The sequence below is a fragment of the Apis laboriosa genome, unplaced genomic scaffold (assembly GCF_014066325.1).
Source record: "Apis laboriosa isolate Shangri-la unplaced genomic scaffold, ASM1406632v1 scaffold4_cov146, whole genome shotgun sequence".
NCBI lineage: Eukaryota > Metazoa > Arthropoda > Insecta > Hymenoptera > Apidae > Apis > Apis laboriosa.
The window spans coordinates 3538936-3565191 of NW_025223501.1; the positions used below are offsets into that span (position 1 = coordinate 3538936).

General features: G+C 32.0%; 2 protein-coding genes across 4 annotated transcripts; one reads left to right on the forward strand and one right to left on the reverse strand.

Moving 5' to 3' along the window:
- Positions 1–5821: 5821 nt before the first annotated feature.
- On the forward strand, positions 5822–22405 carry LOC122717125. 3 transcript variants are annotated; one of them, XR_006347153.1, is made up of 5 exons: positions 5822–6444; positions 7450–7986; positions 8076–11189; positions 12018–12171; positions 22275–22405. XR_006347153.1 is itself a non-coding variant. In XM_043940885.1 (4 exons), exons 2-4 carry the CDS (start codon positions 7469–7471, stop codon positions 12115–12117), a joined length of 3732 nt encoding a protein of 1243 aa, XP_043796820.1. In that variant the 5' UTR covers positions 5822–6444; positions 7450–7468; the 3' UTR covers positions 12118–12858. The 3 variants fall into 3 exon arrangements, 1 of the variants encoding a protein (XP_043796820.1); XR_006347154.1 differs by lacking the exon at positions 22275–22405 and adding an exon at positions 18219–18727; XM_043940885.1 differs by lacking the exon at positions 22275–22405 and having other exon boundaries at positions 12018–12858.
- On the reverse strand, positions 19045–24527 carry LOC122717130. Its single transcript, XM_043940895.1, has 3 exons — positions 23304–24527; positions 22265–22504; positions 19045–19279 (listed from the first exon to the last, which is right to left on the reverse strand). Exons 1-3 carry the CDS (start codon positions 23366–23368, stop codon positions 19189–19191), a joined length of 396 nt encoding a protein of 131 aa, XP_043796830.1. The 5' UTR covers positions 23369–24527; the 3' UTR covers positions 19045–19188.
- Between the last annotated feature and the right edge of the window lie 1729 nt (positions 24528–26256).

A 26256-nucleotide genomic window follows, 5' to 3' on the forward strand; every position in this document is an offset into this window, starting at 1 on the left:
CAGATCATCTCTTTTTCTGTGAAATTTGCACGATCTTTTATCATTTCCCTTTGTTTATTTATCACGTATATAGATATATATATAGATATATATTTTCTTAATTTTCTCAATTGGTAATTCTTTTCTCTCGATCGAAGCTTTAATTAATTTTAAGCTTTCTCGTGAGAAATTTATATAATTTATATAATTTATCGCTTTTTCTGTGAAATTTGCACGATCTTTTATCATTTCCCTTTGTTTATTTATCACGTATATAGATATATATATAGATATATATTTTCTTAATTTTCTCAATTGGTAATTCTTTTCTCTCGATCGAAGCTTTAATTAATTTTAAGCTTTCTCGTGAGAAATTTATACCGATCTTTTAGTCACTTTTCTCTCAGTTTTGTTTATTCGTTCAGTTAGTTTTATTAGCAATTCAGAAAAATATTACTTTTTATTTTCGTCTTTGTAAAAAATTGCATTCTTTGAGATTGAATATTCTCAACGATTATTATTCAATTATTAAATGGAGGAATTCGAAAAATGGAATTTTAAATCGAGTAACAAAAGATATATAAAATAAGTTTCCAATATGCACGTGTATATGATCTTTCGCTTTCGAAATAGCTAATAATGGGTGATGAAAATCTGAAATTTGCATTTCATTCTGCCAATTTCACCAAGATGGTGACTTCTCCATTCGATATTCAAAATGTAACACATGCATGGGACGTGATATATTAATGTTCCTCGAGCATCTTCAACCGTTTTACCTGGGGGTGACACAGTTCGTTGATCAGAGGGGTGCGTACATCGACATGGTCGTTCGCTTACTGCACAAATTCACCCTCCTCGACGTTCCATCCCCCTTCCCGCGCCATTGTCCCAGGCATTTTCGCCTTTTCGATTATTTCTTTTTTTATTATTATTATTATTATTATTATTATTATTATTATTATTATTATTATTATTCCTTATAGATTTCTCTCTCGATATACCAAAACACTGCAAATAGAATAATTTAAATTTACATATTCGAGTTTTGATCTCGTAAAATTTTTAACATCTAATATTTTTTTCTTAATTTTTATCGATACGTACATATCGATATTTGGCTTGATTTTTATGGAAATAATGTTACACAAATTTTGATCGTGTTTTTTATCAATTGGCTTTAGTTTAATTGGTTTAATGCAATTAATTTGAAGCTGGTTGTAAAACGAAGATGAACCAATACGTACGGCCTTAGCATCGATCGATGTCTCCGTTTTTCTATTAATAAATCTAGTTTATATCAATTCATGTGATACGGTGGTATGGTTATTTTAGTAGCTCGTTTATCAAATCTTTCGATATTTCGATCGTTGCTTGCCGTTTGATTTTTTTTTTTTTTTTTTTTTTGTTTCTTTTTTTATTCCCCTTTGAGACCATTTCTCACAGGGATATTAAAAAAAATATCGCGAAGATAAAGTCTGGAATACGAATAAAAATTTCGAAATATCGGAAATTATCCATTATTGACGAAGATAAATATCGCTTTTTTTTTATTTGCTCATTTTAAAATATTGATTCCCATAAGGACATTGAATAATATTGGAAAAAATGGAATTTGGAAGATAAAAATTGTAAAATCAATTTTATTAAAAATAATAAAAAAAAAAATATTGTACGAATGAATATAAAATAAAATTCAAATTTTAACGAAATCGAATCTTACTTCTCTTTCTTTAACAGTGACAAAAAAAATATGTGTCTTGCCCTTCTATCCACTTTTTGCTCACTTGATTACCTCGTTTAGAACGTTTAACGCGTTTCTTTGTCATTCATCGATCATTCTTTTTTAAACAATTGTTATCAGATTATTAAAAACTGTTTACAATATTCTTAAAGTTGCATTACTTAAAAAGGAAGATATGATGCATGAAACTGCATTTAAGCCCACTTGCTTACTCGAGATGCATGCAACAAGCGGTTGATCAAGTTTACCGCGTTATTGATGAATATTTGCGGTGCACTTTCCGAAAGTGGGAGTGGGACGATAGAGTTAAGCAGTTAAGTGAGTAAACGAGCCGATGGAGAAATCATTTTCGATCAAAATCGATATTTTTTTGAATAATTAAAGTCGACAAAATTATAATTGTAATCTGATCCACTTTTTTATTTCAAGTAAATTGCAATAGTCATAGAGGATAGTTCTTTGTTATAACATATTTTGTTATATTTAAATCTTGATATAAAATAAAAAGTTTTCGAAATGTTTTATCGTGGATTCGTCAAAATTCAATGAATTTACAAAATTTAAAAATGATATATGATTAAAAAAGATCGATAAATTAAAATAATGATTAGAGGTGACTGTAAATCGGAGGTGACAACAATTTTAACTTTTCAACAGTCAAATAGCTACCTCCTGGAAGCGTTCCAAAATTCCTCCACCACGGAATTCATGCCGCAGAACGGAAGGGTGGCGTGCAGAGAGGCCACTCTCTTGAACATCTCCAATTGTTTACAATATCACGAATGCAACAAGCGGCGTCTCGAATTCAATGCGTTGTCCAAACGGACCACTATCACTTTAATATCCACGAAACACGAAGGTAAACAATTTAGTTTACGAATTTCATTCAAATATCCATCATTGGAATAATACAGAATTATTACTTTTCAAAAAAGAAAACAAATCAAATTGACTTTCTTCTATAAAAAAAAAAAAAAAAAATACGATCATACAGGGTGTTACAATTCCTATCCTATTATTTTAAAATCGATGAATCGAGTGATAAAATAAAATTTCCGTTTGGACGAACGTAGGAGAAAACGGAGGAAAAAAAAAAAAAAAAAAAAAAATTCCAAGTATATCAGATATTTCTCTTTTATCGACGTTAAAATTTTTCTACGTCGTTTGTACGTTTCTTTTAGATATATTTATCGTTCCAAGGCTGTTTTCTCGAGCGGAAAACCAGAAAAAAATGCGAACACGGACGACGGTCAATGTTGGACTGGCGATAGAATTTCGGCGCGACTGCGCCCATCGTGCGAACGCCGATGGCGCTTCTTTTTATTATTTTTCCTTTTTTTTCTTTTCCTTTCTTTCCCACCGACGTGTCCCATGTTTTTCGAACGTTTCTAATACGTTAAGTTATAAGCAGTCAGGAATATTTTGAGGCTAATTAAAAACGAGTGGAATTTTGCTCCTTTTTCACGAATCCCTCCATTCCCCGAGCGATCTTAATGAAATCGTTTAGAAGGTATGTGTTAATGAGGGCGTGGAACTTTACGATGTTTGATCTTAATAATGTGGCATTATTTTAAATCTATGCCATAAGTGAAAATGTAAATTTGTTATCTTTATTTCATTCGTCCAACAATTTTTTGAATCAAATCGATAATCTCTTTTGGAAATTAATTTTTGGAAATCTCTTAAAAAAATATTTCGAGTTGGAAAATTTAAAATTACAAATAAAAAAAAGTGGATTAAAAATAATTTATCGTTTAATTTAAAAGAATAATTGAGATAATAAGAATAGAAGAATGCAATTATAATATTTGAGTTTCAAGATTAAGAATTGTATATAAAGAAGAAACAACGAATTAATAATGAATGATTGTTTAATTTGAGAGATTAAAAAATGGAAAAATTAAAAATTGCAATTTGTAATATTTAATTGTGAGGGAGAATCGAAAAATCGCTAAAGAATCTTCGTGAGATTCTTACCAGTATTTCTGTTTCCCTCTCTATTTATCGTGATTCTCTATTGCTGTCGCTACTGCGGCTATGACTGCGTTTTACGAAACTGTTGCTGCTACAAGTCGATATCAAGCATGCGCTGTCATTGTGAATTCACGTCATTATCGTAATCTTGAGAAGTCACATGCTCAATAATTTTCCAACTATTAACCCTAATAACTTTGTGCTCGATTTTGTTTAAAAAATTTATTTTTCCTGAAAAAAAAAAAATATTCACTTAAGGAAGAATTTTCTAAATTTATCGTTATTATTCTAAGTATTAAAATCAATCTTTAGACAAATAAATAAATAAATAAAAAAAAGAAGAAATTCAAATCTATTTTGTTATATATGCTAATCTTATCTTATTCGATATTGAAATAATCTTTGATATAATATCGAATCAATCTATAGATTCTAAATATAATCGATCGATAATTTTTTCTTATTAAAATTATTAAATTTCATTCGTTATTGATAATAAAAAATAAAATTAATCTAAAGTAGAATTATATTATATTATGCACCAAATATATCGCGAAAAATTGCATTAATATCGTCGTAATAAAGTTTCCATATTGCAGTGATCAGAATAAGGTTAGGTCGACGACGAAAAATGTATGTATGCAAGATGAAATCTTGCATGCAACGAAAAGCAACTTTATCGAGACGTTTCTTAAATGGTGGAACGGATTTGCAACCTGTTTTTGAATTATTGAACAGGGGTGACGCAATCTCGAGACGCGCCACGAATTCATAATAGTACACGAAACGATGTTAAAATGCGAGAGAGTTATTTCTACACGGCACACGACCGATGTAGGTGACACAATAACAATAATCATCAACTTGGTAATTAGTATCGTTGCCATTCCGATGTTAAGGATATTGTAGAATAAGGTGTGATTAAAATTTTTTCATCCTCTGAATACATCTTTGCGTATATTCGTTGTATTAAAATGCACTTGATTGACATATTTTTATAAATCAAATAATTTTGATTTAATTCGAATGGTTCCTATTCGAAACATAACAATCTTTTCCTTTCTATTCTTATTGCATATACTTATTCATAAAGATTTTTTATTTGTGTATTTGTATTACATTATTGCTGATAATACACGTTTTATATTTTGTTTATACTTATTTCGTTATTGTTACTTGTTAAGTAGATAAGTAAATAGATAATTTTATCTTTATCAACATACATTTTTAACTAATTGTTGAAAAAATAAAATAGGTTAATATTATAGTGTGATAAAATAATGTCAGTTAACATCATTCTTGATATTAAAGCAATAGTAATCGTTGTTCTCAAATTATCAATATTAATTAAGGTAAGAATAAAGTAAGTAAAAATAAAGATATATATATATATTGATTTAATCATTTACACACATCATGATATTGTGCATGATATATATATTACGAAACATTTGTTTTATATATAATATATGATAATATTTTGATTAAAATTGTTAATTATATTAATTATCTTTCTATTATTCATAATAATTATTATGAATAATATATAAAATTATTAAAATTACGTTTTTATATATCTTTATTTCATAAAATATTTTAATAATTTTACATTGTTATATTATAAAATTAATTTCTTTTAATTTTAATTAATTAAAATTTCATTTGTAGTTTTTTCTTTCAATGTTTTATATTTTATTTATTTCTACAAAGAAATTATTATCCAAAAATTTTTTTTATTGTAAAAAATAAATATTTTTTATCTTTTTTCTTAATGATCAATTCAATTTAAAATAAATATTTAAACATTCCCGCTCCCTTTGTCTTCCCTAGGGAAATACTCAGCCCTATCTAGTAATTTTCCCTATTTCTTGCAATAATATTACAAGATATACTCACAAAAATTTTTATATCATTTTAATCATTTTTAGGTATATCTTCGTCATTTTATTTATTTTTATAAAATATATTTTAAAAGTTTGATTTTAAATAAAATATTAATCATTCGATTTGCAATTGATCGATTTCTGCATTTAGAATGTAGTGGTGTAGAATGGCGCCATCTCGTTGACAAGCATTTAGTTGCATCCGTGCATGGTCCGTGGCAGTAGGCGGTACTGTGTTTTGTCGGGTGGTTAGGTTTCTTGTCGTTTGTACGTGCATTTAAATTTTATAAAAGTTAAAAACGAAAATGCGATGGAGACGACTTGTAATGTGCATCAATACATATCTTGGCGCCTCTATTTGAGAACTAGCATGGTTTGAAATTGAAAAAATCGCGCGCGCATTTTAGGTTAAATCGTCTTACGAACAATCGGGTGCATAACAATGCGTTGCGTGAGAAATTCATACGGTGAAAGTCTCTCTCACGTCGTGCAATTGGAATTTCGACGAAGTGTACGTTGTCGTGGATTAGTTGTCGCTTTCTGACCGTCTTCCTTCAAATTGTGTGCATCTTGTCGTGTGCATTTATTCGCAGTGCAACAACAAAAAGAGAAAAAAAGGGAGAGGGAAAGAGAGAGAGAGAGAGATAGAGATAAAAGTATAGAAAGAGACAAAGAGAAAGAAAAATGCCGAGGCTACTCAAGTGGCGATGATTCCGCTCAAATTTCGCCGCCGTCTAATTTCATATAGGATTTCCCCGTATTGCACATGCACCGAGTGACTGTAAACAGATTTGTGTTGCGACGAACATGCGCGCTGATGGAATGGAAACGTAACTGCTCTCGACAGTTTTCTTCCATCGAAAGGTAATCAATGCTTTTATCCCCTGAGGATACGATCTGTTCCTTTTTCTTTTTTTCTTTTTTTGTTTTGAAAGTGCAATATATGGTGAAGGGAAAATATATATCAAGATAATCAATGTCACGCTTGATTTTTTTTTTTTTGTTCAACTATATAGTTTATTTCTTCTACAAGCGTATTTTTTATTATTTATTTTTTTTATTTTCATCTTTCTTCAGTTTCTTTTTGCAGTATTAAATCAATATTAATGAAATTAATAATTATAAAATATTTTGTATAAGAAAAAAAAATTTTTTAATTATAAAAGTGATTTATATAACCGAAATCTCTGATTTACAAATTGTCATCTGATAATTTACTAATATTATTATTTAATAAATTATTGAACAAGAGAGTTTTGATATTTTTATTTTAAATCATATGTTTTGTCTAATTCTTGATTAAATTATTTTTAAAAATAATCAAGACGGATAGAGACATGATAGAGATATGAGAAATGTGCATGACTTAAATTTGCTTTTGCGTTTTATTCTGCATCAAAGCCCAACAATATAAATAAGTTTTTTTGTACCTACAATATATAACATGACATGTGCCGACAACTCTTCTTCTTACAGCTAAGCATTATCTCATTTCCTGTTTAAGGGGAGATAAGAATAAAACATAAATACTGTATTTATATCATTCTATACACCTACATAATTCTCTGATACTAATTGTTTTTATGTACTGCATGATCTCTATTAATATTGTATATGAATAAAAATAAATGAATTTAGCATCATTGATTTCATTGTTGTTTTACTATCATTATATATATATCCTTATATCTTTGTAATATTTAAATAAATAAATTATTATTTCATACTTTTCCTTTTTTTCTCCCTTTTCATATTGTGTGGTAATTATGTACTTTTGTTTTTATTTTATTTATTTTCTATGTATATTAATAAATTTTCATTTTACTATTTCATCAATATACTTTAGATAATCCATTTTTTTTCTTTCAGGATATTAGAATAACTGAACATGGCAGATGATGAGGGTACAGAATGGTTGCAGGAACTGCTGCACGATGTTCAACTCTCACAATTTTTCACTAGGATACGGGATGATTTACAAATCACTCGATTACATCATTTTGATTATGTACAACCAGAAGATCTTGAAAAGATAGGATTAGGAAAGCCAGGAATTAGAAGATTATTAGAAGCAGTTAAGAAAAAGAGAACCACGCAATGGAAGAAAAACTTGATAACCAAGATCAAGCCTGGAAGTAGTACGAAAAGCAATAAGAAATCTTCACAACCAATTGAAAGTTCCTCGGTGCTAACCTGTCTCATTCAAGACAAAGATGTAACGTTATCCGATCAATTGGGTGATGGTAGTTTTGGTATAGTGAGACGTGGAGAATGGACTTCTCCTTCTGGTAGAAAATTACCAGTCGCTGTGAAAGTTTTGAAAGCAGATGCTCAACCAAGTGTTATAGAGAACTTTGTATCTGAAGTTCAAGTAATGCATACATTGGACCATCAAAATCTTATTAGGTACATATATTAAAGACTAATAGATAAAAATCAAGTAATTAATTTTAATTAAATAAATTAATATGTTATTATTTTTTTTTTTTTTATAGATTATATGGTGTAGTATTATCACAACCAATGATGATGGTGACAGAACTTGCCTCTCTTGGAGCTCTGTTAGATTATTTGCGAAAACAGTGTGGTCAAATTTCAGTATTAACATTGTGCGATTATGCTTTGCAAGTAGCCACTGGTATGGCCTATTTGGAAGCAAAGCGTTTCCTACATCGTGATCTAGCTTGTAGAAACGTTCTTCTGAGTTCAATAGACAAAGTGAAAATCGGTGATTTTGGCCTAATGCGGGCACTACCCCAACAGGAAGATTGTTATGTGATGTCAGAACACAAAAAGGTGCCATTTCCTTGGTGTGCTCCGGAATCTTTGAAAAGACGAAAATTCACTCATGCATCCGACGTGTGGATGTTTGGTGTTACGTTGTGGGAAATGCTTACGTTCGGGGAGGAGCCATGGGTCGGTTTAAAGGGATCAGAGATTCTTCGAAAAATTGACAAAGAAGGTGAAAGATTACACGAGCCAGAAGCAACGCCACCAGAGATGTATCAACTAATGTTACGTTGTTGGGCTTGTGATCCTTCAGAAAGACCAACTTTCGCTTCTCTACGAATATCCCTCACGTCGATGGTCCCAACTGTAATGAAAGCGATCAGTTCTTTCGCAGTATCTGATCCAGGTAAAATGACCATAAAACAAGGTGATCAAATAATTATTTTAGATGGTCAACCAGAGAATTATTGGTGGAAGGGTCAAAACCAACGAACCTTTCAAATCGGACTTTTCCCTCGCTGTTATGTCGACCCTATGAGACGTAAACAGCCAGAAGACATTAGTAAACCATTGGAGAATTCTTTCATTCATACCGGGCATGGTGCACCTTTTGGAAAAAGTTGGGGCAGCCCTACTTTCATAGACGATGTTTATCTTCGAAATCCCATGGAACCACCTGATATTGTTGGGGTCACTGTACCTCCAGATAATCTTTTAAAGGATAAATATTGCGGTACGCCACGATCACGGAAGCAATTCAATTACACGAAATTTCAAAATGACATCGGTGCTAGTCCTGTTAAAACGACAAATGCCTCTGTTTCAAGCGGCAACCAAGAAGGCAGTTTAATTGACCTGTCACCAGAAGAGATTGTGAATACAAACGAAGTACAATCGGACACTGCCTGTCGACGAGTGGTTAATATCCTCGACGAACCTATCGATGACATAGAGCAACAGCCCCAGACAAATTGGCAGGACGAAGATCCTCGAACTTACGCTAATTTCCCTGGGAACATAGACCCAGCATACTCAGACCCGTTCGACACATCCTCAGTATTTTTGAAACTACCGCATTCGAGATATTACAGTCATGTTCCGTCAGATGTGAGCAGTCGATATTTCAAGACGCAAAATTACGGAAATGTGCAAAACCAAGATGCTGGTAGTAGCCAGAACAGTACAAATTATTTCACTTCAGAATCCGGTTCAGACGTGAATCATTATTCCATAAACTTGAGCAAAGAGAATAGAAACGATAGTATTAATCTGAACGTGAATGTGGACACAGAGGAAAGTAATACGTACAGTCAAAACCATTACAGTGAGATTGATAAACCTAGTCCACCTATAGCTAATTGGCCTGAGGATCTGCAAAATGACACGCAGACGTACGTAAATGTCTCTAGTCGAAATTTGCAAACTTCTGACGCGCCTCCTCCCCCACCAGTCGCACCCAATGAGAGTCCACCGAAGCCAAAATCGAATCATGATTTGGCCCAAAGTCTGAGCGAGCTAACTATAAACTCTCAAAATATCTCGCCTAAAAAATTAGATCCTGCTTTTCTAGCAGAGCTGGAGAAGCACTTGGGCGAGAAGGAAGCTAGTAAAAACATGATCGCAAGTCAACAAAATCCGGATTCCGATTCCTACTCGTCCATCAACAAATTACAAGATAACACGATCCCAGCATTGAAACCTCCCCCCCAAACCATCAAACGCAAGTCTCCACAGTTGGATTACAGAAGCACCAATCTGCCCAGTAAAGTTCAAAACTCCTGGCCGTCCAAGAGTACAAATATTCAACAACCTGCTCGCACTGAACGTGTCTTAGAAACGACAACCGAACAGATGGTAGGCCAAATCTGGCAGCAGACTCAGGCGTCGCAACACGGTACGCAAACGAACCTGAATCTCTTACAAATCGCACCTAGTAACGTGTTCAAACAGAACTTGAATCATGCACAGAACTCGCTGTCGATTTCCAACCAGACCATGAATGCCCAAAACCTTTCCTTGCCTGCTGCTAATGTTCATGGAATAACACAGATTCAAAACGATCTTCAACAAACGTACTCCAGTAACATCGTCTCAAAACCTCCTAACGTGATGTTCTCGGAGCAAGTGTACGCGGAATTGAAACAAACAGTACCTAACCTTGATCAACTGTCTCAAAACGAGTTCAACACGTTGTACAACAAGACGGTGCAGCAAAACATTCTAAGGAATTACTACGCGGCCGGTACCTCGACAATTTCTGATTCGGCCAGCAATCTAAGTCATAGCCACTTTTTGGACGGGGCTGCATCCAATCTTCAGATTCGATCCGGACAAACGGCGAGAAGCATATCGAGCCAGGGTCATCCCTGCGATTTTAGTCCTCATCTAAAGCAGCCACCAATGTACAATCCTCCCCCTCCTCCAACTACATGGAGTCCTATGAAATCGATTTCGAACGAGTTAGGACAGGGCCAAGCTGCGATGAAGTCCAATTTGGCCAGCAATCTGGTGAACAATCCCAATTTGCTGCAAATCACGCACACGAATCCGCCTCAAGAGGGCGCCATGACGCTGCAACAATCCTCGACCAGAGGTCTGCCTCCTCAGATGACCGAGACGGTTGTTAATACTCAATTAGCCCCCTCCACATCTGCGTATCCCTCTGGAGTTAGCCCTCCATTAACTACAGCCTCTCAACAACTGGTCATGTCCCTTAACGACGAATTTCGAGCGAACAAAGTGATGAAGGTGCAGAGAGAGACGAGTGACGCGTCGCATCAGGAAATACTCATTGCTCTGCAGGCCACTGGCTGGGACACTCATCAGGCCGCAAAGCAGATCTTGAAAGACAGGCAGGCCAAGATCGAGTCCTTGGTCAGGTAAGTTTTTGATTCGTTCATCAGGATCCTAGTAAGATTTTATAAGTTAACAATGATAATGGAATTCTTTTGTCTTTGGAATTATTACAAATTTTGAATATATGGATGTATTTTTTGTAAATTTTTATTTTTAGATTTTTTTTTTTTTTCGTGGAGCTATTAGCGCTAGCTATGTTCGTCCGAAGCAAAATATTGAAATATACGCAATTTGTGGCCAACTATTTATAACTTAAGATGGAAATAAAATGTAGACTAAATATTTTAAAACAATTATATTTTTATATTTATTTCATTGAAATATTTTGATTGAATATATTATGAGTCGATCAAAGTCCATAAAATAGTAGTAAATAATTTCTGGAAGAAAAAAATTAAATTAGCATTCGAAATGATGGTCGAAACAAATCGTTTGGGAAAGAAAGCCTTGAATTTTTGTTTGTCAATTTTCTCGACGCGAAAGTATTGTTTAATATTCCTTTCACTTTTTAACTAATTATCGACTTAGCGCAAAAATTCTTCGCGTATAAATGTATACTTACGATACTTTCGATTTCTCTGTTCGATCGTAGAATTCGAGAAATTGCTTCGAGCAAAATTTTTATAGACAATAAATTTTTATAGACAATTAGTAAATCTTATTCGAAAGATTTCATAATAGATTTCACGACTCAATATAGAAACTCAAAATATTTTCATTATATTGAATTTTAAATGAAAAAAAATATTCGAAAACTAATAATATTTCGAGAAAAAAAAATATTGTTAGTTTCATTATGCAAGAAGGCATAAATGATTAAACAATGATGCAATTGGCTGTTGTAATTTCAGGCTGGGCTTGGCAGACCGACAACAGTGCGAGGGTGCTTTGAAGCAGACTGAATACAATGTAGATTTAGCAGCTTCCCTTTTGTTAGACCAGGTCAAATGAAGGCAGAAAAGCAGCGCGCTGTTGCTGAAGATATTGTAAAATAACCGTAGTGATGTATGTATTAGATATATGTATATTTATGAACGATCGCCATACAACGCGTAAACGAGGCTACGAGCTGCGAGCATAATTAAATAAGTGTCTCTTCAAAAGATATCTTACGTATATTTAAACACTTTTTAGGCCCTTATGAAAGGTTATAAAGTTCCAAAAAAGGAAAAAAAGAAGTATTTATTCTTTTTTTTTCTTTTTTCTTTTTTTTTTTTTTTTTTTTTTTTTTATTTTAATTTCTAATTTTATAATGACAGAGGAGATTGCATTCCAGAAATTGATGAAGGAAAAAGTACGTAAAAAGTAAAGATATTTCGCGAGCTAACGTAGCGAGTTTCAAATTTGTAGAAAATAGATATTCCTCTTGGGCCAGCATATAATTGTGAGATTGGCGTGGTAAGATTTATACGAAAGATGAAAGGACAGGGTGGAAAGAGATTTTTCAGATAATAATTCATTGTTATATATATACATTACAAATATTGAATACGTGCTTCTTATAAAAAAAAAAAAAAAAAAAAAGGATTCATATCAATTATTTTGTACTAACATGAAAATGTAAGATTAACTCTTTAAACGAGCAATTATCCTTAAAAAAGAAAAAAAATCAATTCTTTTATTAAATTTTTTATCTTCATAAATATTCAACACTTTTTAAGAAAAATTGCTCGTTTATAGATTTAGTGAATATTTGATTTATGGTATATATATATATTCATCATATACGGTGTAATTCTTATATCATGCAAAAAATTCTTCCATTTTTTTTTTTTTTCAATAAATTTCATTAAATAGATATAACAATTATTTTTTCAAAAATTTTAAATTTTTATTATCATTATATTGTTTAAACTAATAAAAAGATTGTTATTTATATTTATTTATAAAAAAAAAAAACCTTCCTATCGTTGTAACATAACAAAAGAAATTAATCTTTTTCACCATTTACACCATATATGAATGAAGCGACCATAAAAATTGAACGATTGATATATTCGACCATGTCAATTAGAATCTTTGAAACTCTTAGATGTCGACAATCGGTTATCTGTAATTAGATCTACGTGACCGGAAGTGAAACGACTCATCGAAAACCGTAACCGTACGTGTTCCGTTTAAACTATTTGAAAATTCCCCATAAAACCGAGAACTCTTTCATGCATATTTATGACAGTAATCCTGTGAAAGTGATTGTAAACGTCTATCTTTTTTATGATTAAATTCTTTAGGAAGAGTAGAAAGGAATGGAAATCGATATAATATGTGTCATGGATGGATTGGTTTAACCGCGCTAACCATCTACCTATAAGCCATCCAATCCAAAATTAACGTAGCAAGATCCATCATAAAAATTCGAAAAATCTGAATTCAAAGCTACTTTATATTTCTCCTAGCACCTAATCTTAATTAGATCGAAACGATATCGAAACAAAAAAAAAAAAAAAATGAAACAATTATTTCCCAACAGGGAACCAATTGTCGATAAAGTAGAGTTCCAATTGATAGAAAAGAGAAGCACTTAGAGAATTTCAAAGAGGCACGACTCCGTGCATGCAACGTTCTGTCAATTCCAATGATATCGCCGGCACTCAAAGCCAGCTCAACTGCCTGTAGAAGCAAAAAGAAAAAAGAAAGAAAAGAAAAAAAAAAAAAAAAAAAAAAAACTGTCTCAGATCTGGCATAGTTCTCTTAGCCTTAAATGTCCCACAAGTAAGAAGGCTACACATGGCTGTCGAGCGATGCAATCGTGGCTGACGAAAGCATTGGGGTCCGATAGATGTACGTGTATAAATGTGTATAAAAACGATTTGATACTTGCAGACACAGGGGGGAGGGAGGGGAGGGGAAAGAGTTGCCAAGTAGCGAGAAACGTTGAATTTTTGTAACTGTGATATGCGTTACTAAAGGCTCTAGGCGGTATTGTTCAAAGATAGAAATAGAAAAAAAGAAAGAGAGAGAGAGAGAGAGAGAGAGAGAATGAGAGTGAGAGTGAGAGTGAGAGAATTTTCCTTTTCTCCGTTTTCCTTTTTAAGGATAGAGATTAGATAATCGTAATCGTATATTATCAGGAGTGTACATAGGCATTTCATAGCGACTGAGTTAAATTTAACATTTCTTTCTCCGTTCTATTTTTCTTTCTTCGTTTTGATCCTGGCCAACGGCGTGGCCAGGATTTAGTTCAAAAAGGCGTTCGTGTGTAATTGGAATGTGTGCTTGATCGTCTCGCCTAATTTTCACGATCATAGTGTCACGTTCTTCGCAGAAAGGATTTTTTGATAAAAAAAAAAAAAAAAAAAAAAAAAGAAAAACAAAAANAAAAAAAAAAAAAAAAGGAAAAACAAAAAACTCCCTTTGATCCTAAACCCTGTGTAAAGTTCTCTAAAGATCAAATCTATCCATCGAATTGTCCAAAGTATTTGAGACATTTTTTTTTCTTTTTATTTTTTCCCGAATTTTTTTGTAAAATGTGTACCTATCCGCGAGAATGTTCATCGTTTACTTTCAATTTTATAAAAATATTTTCTGGGAAAGAGATTTGAGCGAAAATTATTGAAAATTGTTTTTTTTTTTTTTTTTTTTTTTCTCCAATTGTTCAAATTTTCGAAAACACGTACACGCTCATATAAGTATCGAAAGATGAAAGTAGATGCAACTGTTCTCACACGACGATATTATAGATGTTCAGGGTTCAAGTTATGTAAGGAAAAGATATTGATATTATTATTCCTTTCTGCATAATAGCCTGTTGTACGATTAAAACAGGAGGCACTGTGATTATCGTGACGACAGCCAGCCAATCCCTATTTTCTACTTAATCCCTATCCTTAATGTTTACCTAATCTAAAGTCAATATTTTTTTAAGCTAACTAGTTCGAGCGGTACAGAATCGAATAATAAAAGAGAAACTGACAACGTTTTCCAATTTCCATTCCCTGTTGGAACTCTCCACTGCGTTGCCGAAAGTCAATACGAGATAATTCATGTTCCAGTATCAAGTGAGATAGGCTCTCTAATTTATTTCTTAAAACTTAACTCAATTACCTAGACCTTTTGATCCTATTTTCCCAGTGTACGTGTCTATAAAGCCTGTGTGTCAAGGCTCGATCATCTTCGATGGAGAAAATGTTCGATACATCACAAATAAAACGTAAATGTCGAAATTTTGAATTTTTTTTCATTTGCACGGCCAAGATTGATTAATATTGATATATTTGAACACAAGAAAAATATGAATTTTATGATAGATTTTTTTTTTAGGATCACAATTCCCTAAGGATATGTCGCAGTCATTTCCCAAATTAATTTCCAACCACCGAACCGACGTGACTGGAAAATTATAGGTTATAAGTAGTAATATTAAATTTTGATTTTAATCTTTTATTTAATTTTTCTTATATTATAGAAATAATTAATTATAATTAAATGAAATTATATAAAGTATTTCGATATTATACACTCTAATACATTTTTATAGTATATTTGTAGAATTGATATTTATAATAACTAAGTAGAAAAGTGAAGTGAACAAAAGTTAATTAATGAATTTAATTAAATTAGGGAGAATTTTGTTTCCATATTATAGTTGCAAATTTGTGATTTCTTTTCTTATCATGAATTATTTTCTTTCATTTCGTCAAATATAAAGTGGAATTTTATGTATCAATCATCAGAAATGCTACGAACTTTCTAAACAACCCAATACTATTAATCTCGTTTCTAGTAATATATCTTTAATATAACTAATTACCCAGTGTATTCTATCATTTTGAGTAACTAATCTATATCTTTTAAATTTTTCACAAACATCGGATCTCAAGTTGAACATCCCATCAAGTTTAGAATTTAATCCATCAAAATGATAGAACTATTTTTATGGAATTTAATATCTAAGACTTACAATAAAATAAATCTAATACGTATTTTGGTCAGTCTTAATCCTCTTAACTTGTGGATTTTTATAGTGAAATAGATACAGAATGGCAAATCGAGAAAACAAAGATAGAAAAATCAGACATATTCGATTGAATGCATTCGATGTCAAGATTGAAGAAAGTGTAGGATGGATGATTCCGGCTTTCTAACAGTTTCAGTTTTCGATAGACCGGATCGCGGAACATCGTGAATATTCACGAGCAATAGAAAGCAAAAGTTATCACGATCGGTATTTTTGTAACTCGAATGAATTTGTCAAAGGCGAGAAAAAATTTTTTATTTTTCCTAATAAACTATTTGTAGATAAAAAAGAAAAAAAAAAAAATGTTTCAAGAAAAGAAAAAGCTAATTTCATATATAATTATAATTATTGTACTTATATTGATTCTCAGTTAATATCGTTTTAGATTCTAAATAATCCTAGAAATTTGACAAGCAATTAATTTAGATAGAGATTAAATAAATCTAGGTAAAATACGTCGGTATTTTCTCAAAAGAATAAACACGAAAATCATTCGATTTTCAACGCGAAAAACTCGAAAAAAAAAAAATCAGCTGCGTATTTCTAACATGGCTGTTTATTTGTGATTATCGAAAAACCTTTAGCTGCCGACATCATAATTTTAATTTATAGTTTTTAATCAGCATCCATTTGCTGCTCATTTGTGATCATAGTGTTATTATTTCTACAGCTGTCTTGTGATTGAATTAAACCTTTGATTGTATTAAATGTACCAATTAATTATATTTTGTATACTGATTTTACCGTTAGTTGCTTTATTTTCCCAATTGTTTTTCTCGTTTCGAATTAATTTAATAAAGAGTGTACAGACAGTGTACGTGATCTACACAGTGTAAGTGTTCAATTTAAACTTTTTATCCTCACTAAGAGGTTTTTTCCTCTAGGAATACAACTTCGAAAAACTTATTCATATGCTCGTCTTGATTTTCAGATCTCTTTCTTTCTTTTTTCTCACTCACTGTCGTTTTCTGCATTTGACAAATCGCAAAGAGAACTCGAACTTAAGTTAGGTTAGTTGAGGTTAAGTAAGTGATCAAATTTCAATATCACTATTTCACAAGTACCATAAAAGTTTGCACTACACAATTTTCGAGCAATGTTATCCAACGTTTACCCTATTTCTAAATTTTTTGATCTTTCCTTTTCGTTCATTGCTCTTTTATATACGTTCAACGAAATGTTTGGCTCAGTCACGATTAAAATTACGTCAGAAAAATTGCAGGAAAGTTATTCAAATTTATTATATTAATATATAAATAAATTTATTATATTAATATATAAATTATTATATTATTTGTAATCATTGCATCGTATAGCTTCGGTTACCCCAATCATTGGGGTGAATACCCCAATTTTTAAATCCCCATTTATATAATTAATCGCGAAGAGACCGATAGAATGGTTTAATTCGCTCAAGTTGGCGAAAGCACAGTTATTTTCTTAGCAAGTTATTTCGCGTCTCAATTCCACGATCGATAATTACGCAATTTCGTGCCAGTCACGTCGGTTCCACGCTAACGACGCCATTTTTCTCGCGGTTAGCACAATTTTAATTGACCCGCCCCGGGTGCCGAGCGACAGGTCTCTGTTTGGTTGGCAGACCTCTGTTCACGTGCGTTTCATATAATTAAATCCGGTTGACGATCGTTCCAATGAAAAGTTCCAATGAAAGTTCATTGCGCAATTGTTCGTCGCGTATATGGAGGGGGGAAGGGTTTGAACCGCGGTCGAAAGAAATAGAAGCAACAGGATAGAATGTTGCCCCCGATCGTTCTTTCGTTTGGGAGACACTTTTTAGGAGCGAACATATCGATCAAGATTTGATTTGAAACGAGCATGTTATTATAAAATTTTATATTTAAAATATATTATTATTTAAAAATAAAATTATTAATAATTAAATTAATTAACTAATTAAACGCGCTTTCCCGATTTTCTCCCTTTTTTAAAATTTAATCTGGTCAAATTCGTGCTCGAAAAAGAATGCCTCGAATAATTTTCTTAAAATTCGTCGTATCACGAAATCAATTAAAATTACACAATTAAAATTTTCTAATCCACAAAGTTTAATCGTTCGTACGAAATTCGTTCGAAGGTATGAATTTCAGGCCAACTTCACGCTAACACGGCCCCATGATCCGTAGACGCAATTATACAGGCGATTACAGGCGTAATAAGACGATGCACCAGGTTCAAGAGGAAGGTGGGGTGGTAGCGCAGGCGTGAAAGTCTTCGGTTTCACTTGTCTTCCAAGAGATCTACCTTGGCGGGCGAAGTAGGAGAAGAAAACAGTGAACCTCGCCGTTCGAACGGATCCAGAAGCGAAATCGTGCTCGTGCCGCGCGCAATGCGCCTCCTCGATCGACCGGAAAACGGAAATAAGCTCGATCTCGCCGCGGATGAAGAAACGAAATTCGAAGCCATCGAATTGTGATTTCCTGTGTGACTCAGTTCTTCGAACACGATACCAACGTGTGAATTTCTCTCACGCGTTCAATTTTAATAATCCACCGTTGCTGGACCATCTCTCGAAAGTGGAAAAAATAAAATCGTTAAAAATAATTTTCACAACTACTACCAATAAGACGCTTGTCTTGAGATAAGAAAATTTCTTTCTTACGTTTCTTTCCAGACTATATACGCATATATATATATATATATATATATAATTTCAATGTGATCGTTCGAAAAAAATTCGAAAGGGTAGCTTTAATTTTCGACGTTGAAAAAAAAATAGAGTTGTCAAAATTAGGGAAGAAAGTTTTATTTCACGGCGAAGAGAGGGGAAGGAAGGGACGAAGAAATGAAAATGCCAACCGAATCGTCGATATACTGGGACTCGGTCGGTTCCCAGCATTCCATTTCTGTCGGTAGCTCCGGGGACGGTTGCAGCTCGGCAAGTGCGAGCAGGCACTACGTGGATCCGTGGGATCTCGAGAATTACGCGTACCTTCGTCGACACAGCGTGGCTGGCGTAGCGCAACAGGTTCCTCCTCGGCATCGTCGGCGATCGGCTTATCGGCTGTCCCAAGACGCACGTGCCCACTCCGAATATTGGTGAGTGGTCACGAGCAAATTTCAACCATCAGACTTGACATGGGACTCTTGGCCAATTTTCTTTGATTTGTGTTGGCAAACGACGATGCATTCGAAGTTCTGGAACAGTTTTCAAAAATCAATCGATGAAAATTTAGAGTATGATGCAGAATCATTTATAAAGTAAGAGGTTTATCGATGTGAAACGATGATTTGAAAATTGTTCAAGTGGACATTTGGGTTCGTCCAAACAAATTTAGTTTTAACTTGACGATGTAATCAGACGAAAGTTTCTAATAAAATTGGCTAATGTGATAATAGGGATATCCTTTGCACCCTAAGGGATAACTAACTTCGCATAATCGTCGGGGTGGAGGAATTTGATTAAAACTTTTTAATAGTTTTCAACCGTTAATTAATTTAAAAACTTAGGCAAAAGTCGATTTTAATTTTTGATTTTTTAATTTTTGATTTTCAAGTTTTCTACTTCAAATTTCTACTTCATTTTCTATTTCAAATTACGAGAATTATTTATTAGCGGTTTCCTAGAAATTACTGCAAATTTGAACGTATATATGCATTTTACCGTGTGCAACTAGAAATGTTAATTAAGTGAGACTGGCAGATCGAATCTGATAAAATTCTCATTAATTAAATGGTAAAACTAATTGTTGACATTTGAGATTATGATCTAAATAACGAGCAATTTCTCGTTCTTCGAAGTAATCAAACGCTAAAAATGTTAAAAATCTACATATCTAAAATCCTTCGATTTTACAAATTCATAAAAATTGGAATGAAGAATTTTTTTCATTTTGAATGGAATCTTTATTTATAACGATTTCTATCATATCATTTGTCACAAGATAGAGGGTGAACAATTTGATTTTTTCATTCTCTCAAAGATTTTGACAATTGGAAAGACAACTAAGAATTCTTTACAAATGGAATATGATTTATTTGCAGCTCCACGATTAATTTTTCACGAAACTGTAAATAATTCCATGCATGTAGCTTTCATGTACAACAACGTGATCGATTTAAAAAAAGGAAAAATCGTAAATAAACGTTGCAAATTAATTACAAATTATGTGAACTACTAAATTCCACACGAAATTTCCAATTAAAAATACTTGAGAAGATATAATGAATTTCGCAAGGCATGCTCGAATTTCCAGTTTTAAAAACGTTCTCGTCGATCGTTCTCTCTGTCTCTCTTTCTGTTTGGGATTACATAAACTCGCAGGTATAATATTTTTTCTTTTCTTTTTCTTTTTTTTTTTTTTTTTCATTCACAGTCTGTTTAACCCAATATAATTTTCATACATTGCAATCAGTTCGAGAAAGATCGTATCTGTGGGTGCGAAGTAGGGCACCGTGTTCTTGAGCATTGCTCTCGCAACGTGGTAAAACTTATTAAACTTTGCACACCTTCGCTCGACGCATCAAGGAAACGCGATTTTCGAAATAAAAAATTTTGTAAAACGTTGACGTGGAAATAAATAATATGGGGAGGAGAATGGATATTAATATTAATAATAGAGAGATAAAATAAAAAACATGAAATAAAAAACGTACGAGCGATACGATCTGTTATCAAATCAAATGATTCATAATTTTTGTACTTATTACTGTCTTAAATATGTGCCAACTCAAATACATATTTATTTACGTATGTACGTAAAAAAAATATGATAATCTGAATCGAAAACGATTGAACGAAATTTTCTCGAGTTTTAAAGACTGTTAAAGATAAGAATCGAAAGGTAAATATTAGCAATTTAATATTTCATTGAACAATGATGTAAGATAATATTTAATATTTACGATAATTTTTGCAAAGATCGAAACGCAAGAGAAGAAAGGGAAAATTTATTTTACCCGAATATAGAAAAATCGAACATCCGTATTAGGTATCTAAGTAATACTTAGTATTACAAGTGTATTGCAAGAACAGATAACCGTATAAAGAGATCTTGAAAGAAATCTTGTTAAAATTTCCGTGAACGATTACTTCGTCAACTACCATTCATACTGAAATTTCTATGAAATCGAATTACTCGCTTTTTTCGAGAAATAAGAAGAAGAAAAGACGTATGTGTGGAGGGAATGAAAGAAAAAAAAATTGCACAACCAGAGGTTGTGTGGAGACAGCACGAGACACAATTACGAGGCAATTTAATTGCCGGAAAGAGACACTTCCTTTAATCGTAATGGGCATGCATCAGCGATCCAACGTGGTGCATTGAACCCTGTAACGCCGTTTAAATCGATCATTTGGATCAGAGCCGGTGAAAGGCCCTCGACTCGTTTCGAATCACCGGCTAATTTAGTGGGGAAAAAAAAAAAAAAAAAAAAATTCTTCTGGTAACGTTGGAACGAAGATTGCTACTGGAAACGGTTACTGTGACTCGCCTTTAAATGGACATTTCTAATATTATCATGCTGTTGGCTCAACTGCTCGGTAAATATCGTGTAATAACGAGATACACGAGCGCCTCGTGCAAAGCGTTTCGTATTTTTGAAATTATTCCAATTGCTATATATCCGATGTGTCTAATTCCACTTTCTCGATTCAACTATTTGTTCGTGATTTTCGTAGAATTTTTTAACGAGCAATGAAAACGAATCGTTGACTTTTTTCACTAGAGAACTTGTACGCTCGAAAGATAACCTCAAAATGTCTACTTAAATCGAGAGAGTTTCTACCGATGAGTTTGTAATGATCTTTTCTTGTATATATTTTTTTGCTCTTGTATCTTTAACGATTTTTTATTTGATTATTTTCTTTCATCAAAATATATAGCATCGTTATTCGTTGGATAATTGGACGAACAGTATATCACTCTGAAAATGAAAGTAATGCAAATCAAGAAAGTTAAAGAGAGTTTAGCGTCATTTACTCGTTCGCGATGAATTTACAATAATCTTTTCTTTCTGTATTTATTTCTCGAGTCGTTTGCTCGAGTTGTATTTAACGATTTTTTGATTATTATTGTTAATCATTTGAAAAAGCGTATAACTCTGCATTTGTAAGATTGAGAAATGATAGTTCAGCATAAATTTGAAAAAAAAAAAAAAAAAAANAAAAGAAAACTGGCAAACCTGGTTGCAGGTATACGCCGTCGGTGAGAGAACCTGGCTACGACGCACCTGCTTTCGTGGAAGAGTTGTATTGTGGACCAGCCAGGTCGACGAACAATAGTTGCTACTATCATCAGCCAATCTACGAGGACGAGGTACCGGATTACGTCGCCCCATATCCGGTCTACGCGCCTCTCTCCGGTAAGATTAATTGCTTTTTCCCCGACTGTCCTCACCATCCATCCAATCGAGGCCTCTCCACTAAATTACAAACAACAGAAATTGTTTTGAGGAGAAAAATTAATTATCTATTTTGCTGATTAGTTGTTTGATAGATGTGGCATTTTAATAGATAGTTTATTCAGCTGTATAATCAATTATTTAATGAACAATTACTTTTGGATAAAATTAATTTCATGTGCTTAAATAGCTGCTTAATTAATTTTTAATTATTTAATGTAAACATTTCATTATTACATTCATTTTTACAAGTTTCTTTAATAACTAATTCTATTATAAGTAAAATTTATGTATAATATATGTATATAATACATATTATTATATGTATAATTTATATGTATAATATTATAAGTAAAATTATTTTTAACATTTTATTGTAATAAGTGATTCTATAATGTTATTCACTTTAATAAATAGTTCATTTTAAAATGTTTGATAGATAATTTAATTTCTCTGATAGATAGTTTGCTTCCAGTAATAGATTTTGTGTTAGATAGTTATCTAGTGATTATTTGAACATCTATTGTTGAACATCAAATATACATCTAAATATACAATATATATAATTAAAAGATCGATGTATCACAAAGATAAACTTTATATTAAATTATGATCTCTGATGTTTCAAATTCTTTTGTGTTTTACTTCAGAATGTGTTATATTCTACGCTTAATTCACATAACGTTTTTATATTTTCGATCAGGATATAAATTAATAATTATTCATCGTAACGAATCTATGCACAAGATGCACTCTTCTTTGATCTGAACCTTGAAAACGGAAGTTCTAGGTCCATAATAACGTCTATAATTATACTGACCCGATATACGTGATCAGAAAACCGTGATGCTGGTTTTCACTTGCTTTCACTCGGTCAATATTCATAACATTTTCCGGATATCGTGTTTATTTTTCCTAGTAGAAGATCTTCGTGAGGATGTCTCACATTTTTATTCATTAAGACTCAATCTTTTTTTCACTTATTCGATATTAAAACATAAGTCGAAATCCAAGAAAAAGATTTCTACTTCATCGTTCTTTTCTTCAGATTTCTCTTGACCCAATTTGTATTATTGCACTCTTGTTACACTATTTCAATTAAAACGGAAATTATCGATCTATTAGTTTCACTTGATTAATCTATTAGTTCAAGTTCTCCTAACCTAAAATTCTACATCCATTATACGTATCAAAATTATATAATTAAAATTTCTATCGAACTTCGATACGATTATAATTACGATTATCATCGACAATTTTATCAGTCTATCAGTTTCGCTTGATTAATCTATCGATTCAACTTCTTCTAACCTAAAATTCATGTCAGTTTAAAACACCGTAATTTCTATCGAACTTCGATAGATATTATAATTACAATCATTATCGACAACTTTATCCATTAATTTCGCTTAAGATTAAGATCTCTTCCAATTCAAATTCTCCTAACCTAAAACTCTATAAAATTCGCTATAAATAAATTCATCCGAAAAAAACAACACAGTTAAAACTAAAATATGAAACTTCGATATAATCGTTCATGTGTTCATGATAATGCAATTTCAATGTAAATTTTGAACTCGTATATATCACGTAGTAAATTTCTTTCTCGATTATTAAAAGTAAGGAACACACGTAACTCAGGTTATAATCTGGCTACAAGCCAAGGATCGCGTGATCAGAAACCACAAGTCGTGGTTGGACGCGTTTTCTTCTCGCCGATCCCTGTCTGTTAATTGATATTCCACCACGCGGTGACTCGGTTACGAGTTATTCGAAAAGGTTATGCAATTGATGCATTGCATCGGTGCGCTGCACGTGCCGCGATGCGCTTGGTCGAGGAACGCACTTCCGTTTTGGGTCCGGTTCAGAAATTCCATTAATGGTTAAGTTACGTCGTTGCCACGGAGCAAAACCGTTTCTTTCCTTTTAAGCGGATCCACGTCCGCTTCTTTTCATTCGATTATTCGATATCTTTGATATATTTAAAAAATATTATATCTCACATCGATGTATCCGTGTACCTAGATTTAATTTTTTATTATTAGCGTAAAATTAGAAATTTGTTGCGTTACAAAATCCTTTACAAAATTTTCAAATTCAGGTGTAGAATTTTATTAGCAAAAAATTATTGAAATTAAACATGTCTGAATAGAATATCGTACATTACAAATTGAATAATTTGATTATATTTGATTATAATCGGTATAAACGTTTAATTAATTAACATATGATGTGTAAAATTCATGATAGTAAAAAAGATTTTTGTTGTTAATTTATTACGTGTTAATTTATCATATTATCATTTTTTTTTTTATTCTCATTTTTCGAATAAGCGTTTGTAGCGTTTATTATTAGAGTAACTGGTTGTTACACTTGCTGGGTGTGTCTTGAAACGAGATTGGTAGAAAGGGAATTGATTATAAGTGTACACGCGGTAAAAGGGAATTGTAAATTTTCCAATTGAAAGTTTTATCGTATTAAATCTATATTTGTTCGATATTTTTCTCTGAATGAATACATTAATGAAAAACTAAGATTGAAAATCTGTTAATAATATACATAAGATTTATTTGATTACAGATATTGCTTCAAGTTATCTTATCAATTTTGAAGATATATCAATCGTTCTTTAGATAACAATCTTTTAATGAGAAATCATTTTTACAAATATAAAGATAATTTTTCGTGCCTTAGCAAGCTTTGTTTCAATATTTTTTTATCCTATCTAAAAAAAACTAGAGTTTTTTTTATTTATACCATAAAAAAGATTTATAAATATTTTATTTTATAAATGATTCCATACAATACAAAAAATATTGATAATTATATTTTAAATTCTTTTTAAAGCCTAAAAATTAATTAATAAATTAATTAAACTTGGAAATAAACAAATTATCTAAATTACTTACACTTTTTTTCTAATCACTTTATACAACTATAATGCTTTTACACATGATTAAATAGTGGAGGGGAAAGCGACCTTGAACAGAAAATCTTTGATTCCATCTATAACCTAGAAAACTTACGCTTTCTCAATCTGTTCCCAATAAATCTTGCAACAGAAACATTAAATAATCGATCCGTACTAACAACAATTACGTTAACGAATTATACAATCAATGAAAATATGAAAGTTAATTAAAAACTAATTAATCATCCGTACAGTAATCGCTTTTTAATTACTTTATTCGTGTTATTTCAATGTTACGTTATCAATGTGAAACTCTGTATACTCATTATGACATTCACAATTATATCACATTACATATTTCTATATGAATTGATAATTGATTTGATTCTTACAAACATAATATAACATATCAAATAAAGTGATTAAAATATCATTTTTATCGAGTAATTGAATTTCCAAATCATTTCGATAAAAGTTTACTTTTAACGAAAAACACACGCGACACAGATTCATTTAATTCTAGATACTTGGCTTAATAAAAATAAAATAAAAAAAAATATTTGGTCATTTTAATAATTTTGATCAACTTTTTGGCGAAATATTACAACGTCGCCATTTGTCATGCGTCGCAACAACTCGACCACGATTTCTATCGTGTCCTAGAAAGTCCCTATCGCGATGGCAAATCGTGACACGCGGCGCTAGTAGTCACGAACGTCCTCGCGCAACATTGGCTTGATTATCATTTTTTAGCGGCTTTCAAACGCCTCTGCTTTCACCTGCGAATGAATAGATTCTCTCTTATAACGTCACAAATGACAATTTCATTCACGTTAGGAATGAATGAGATTGAAGAAACGAG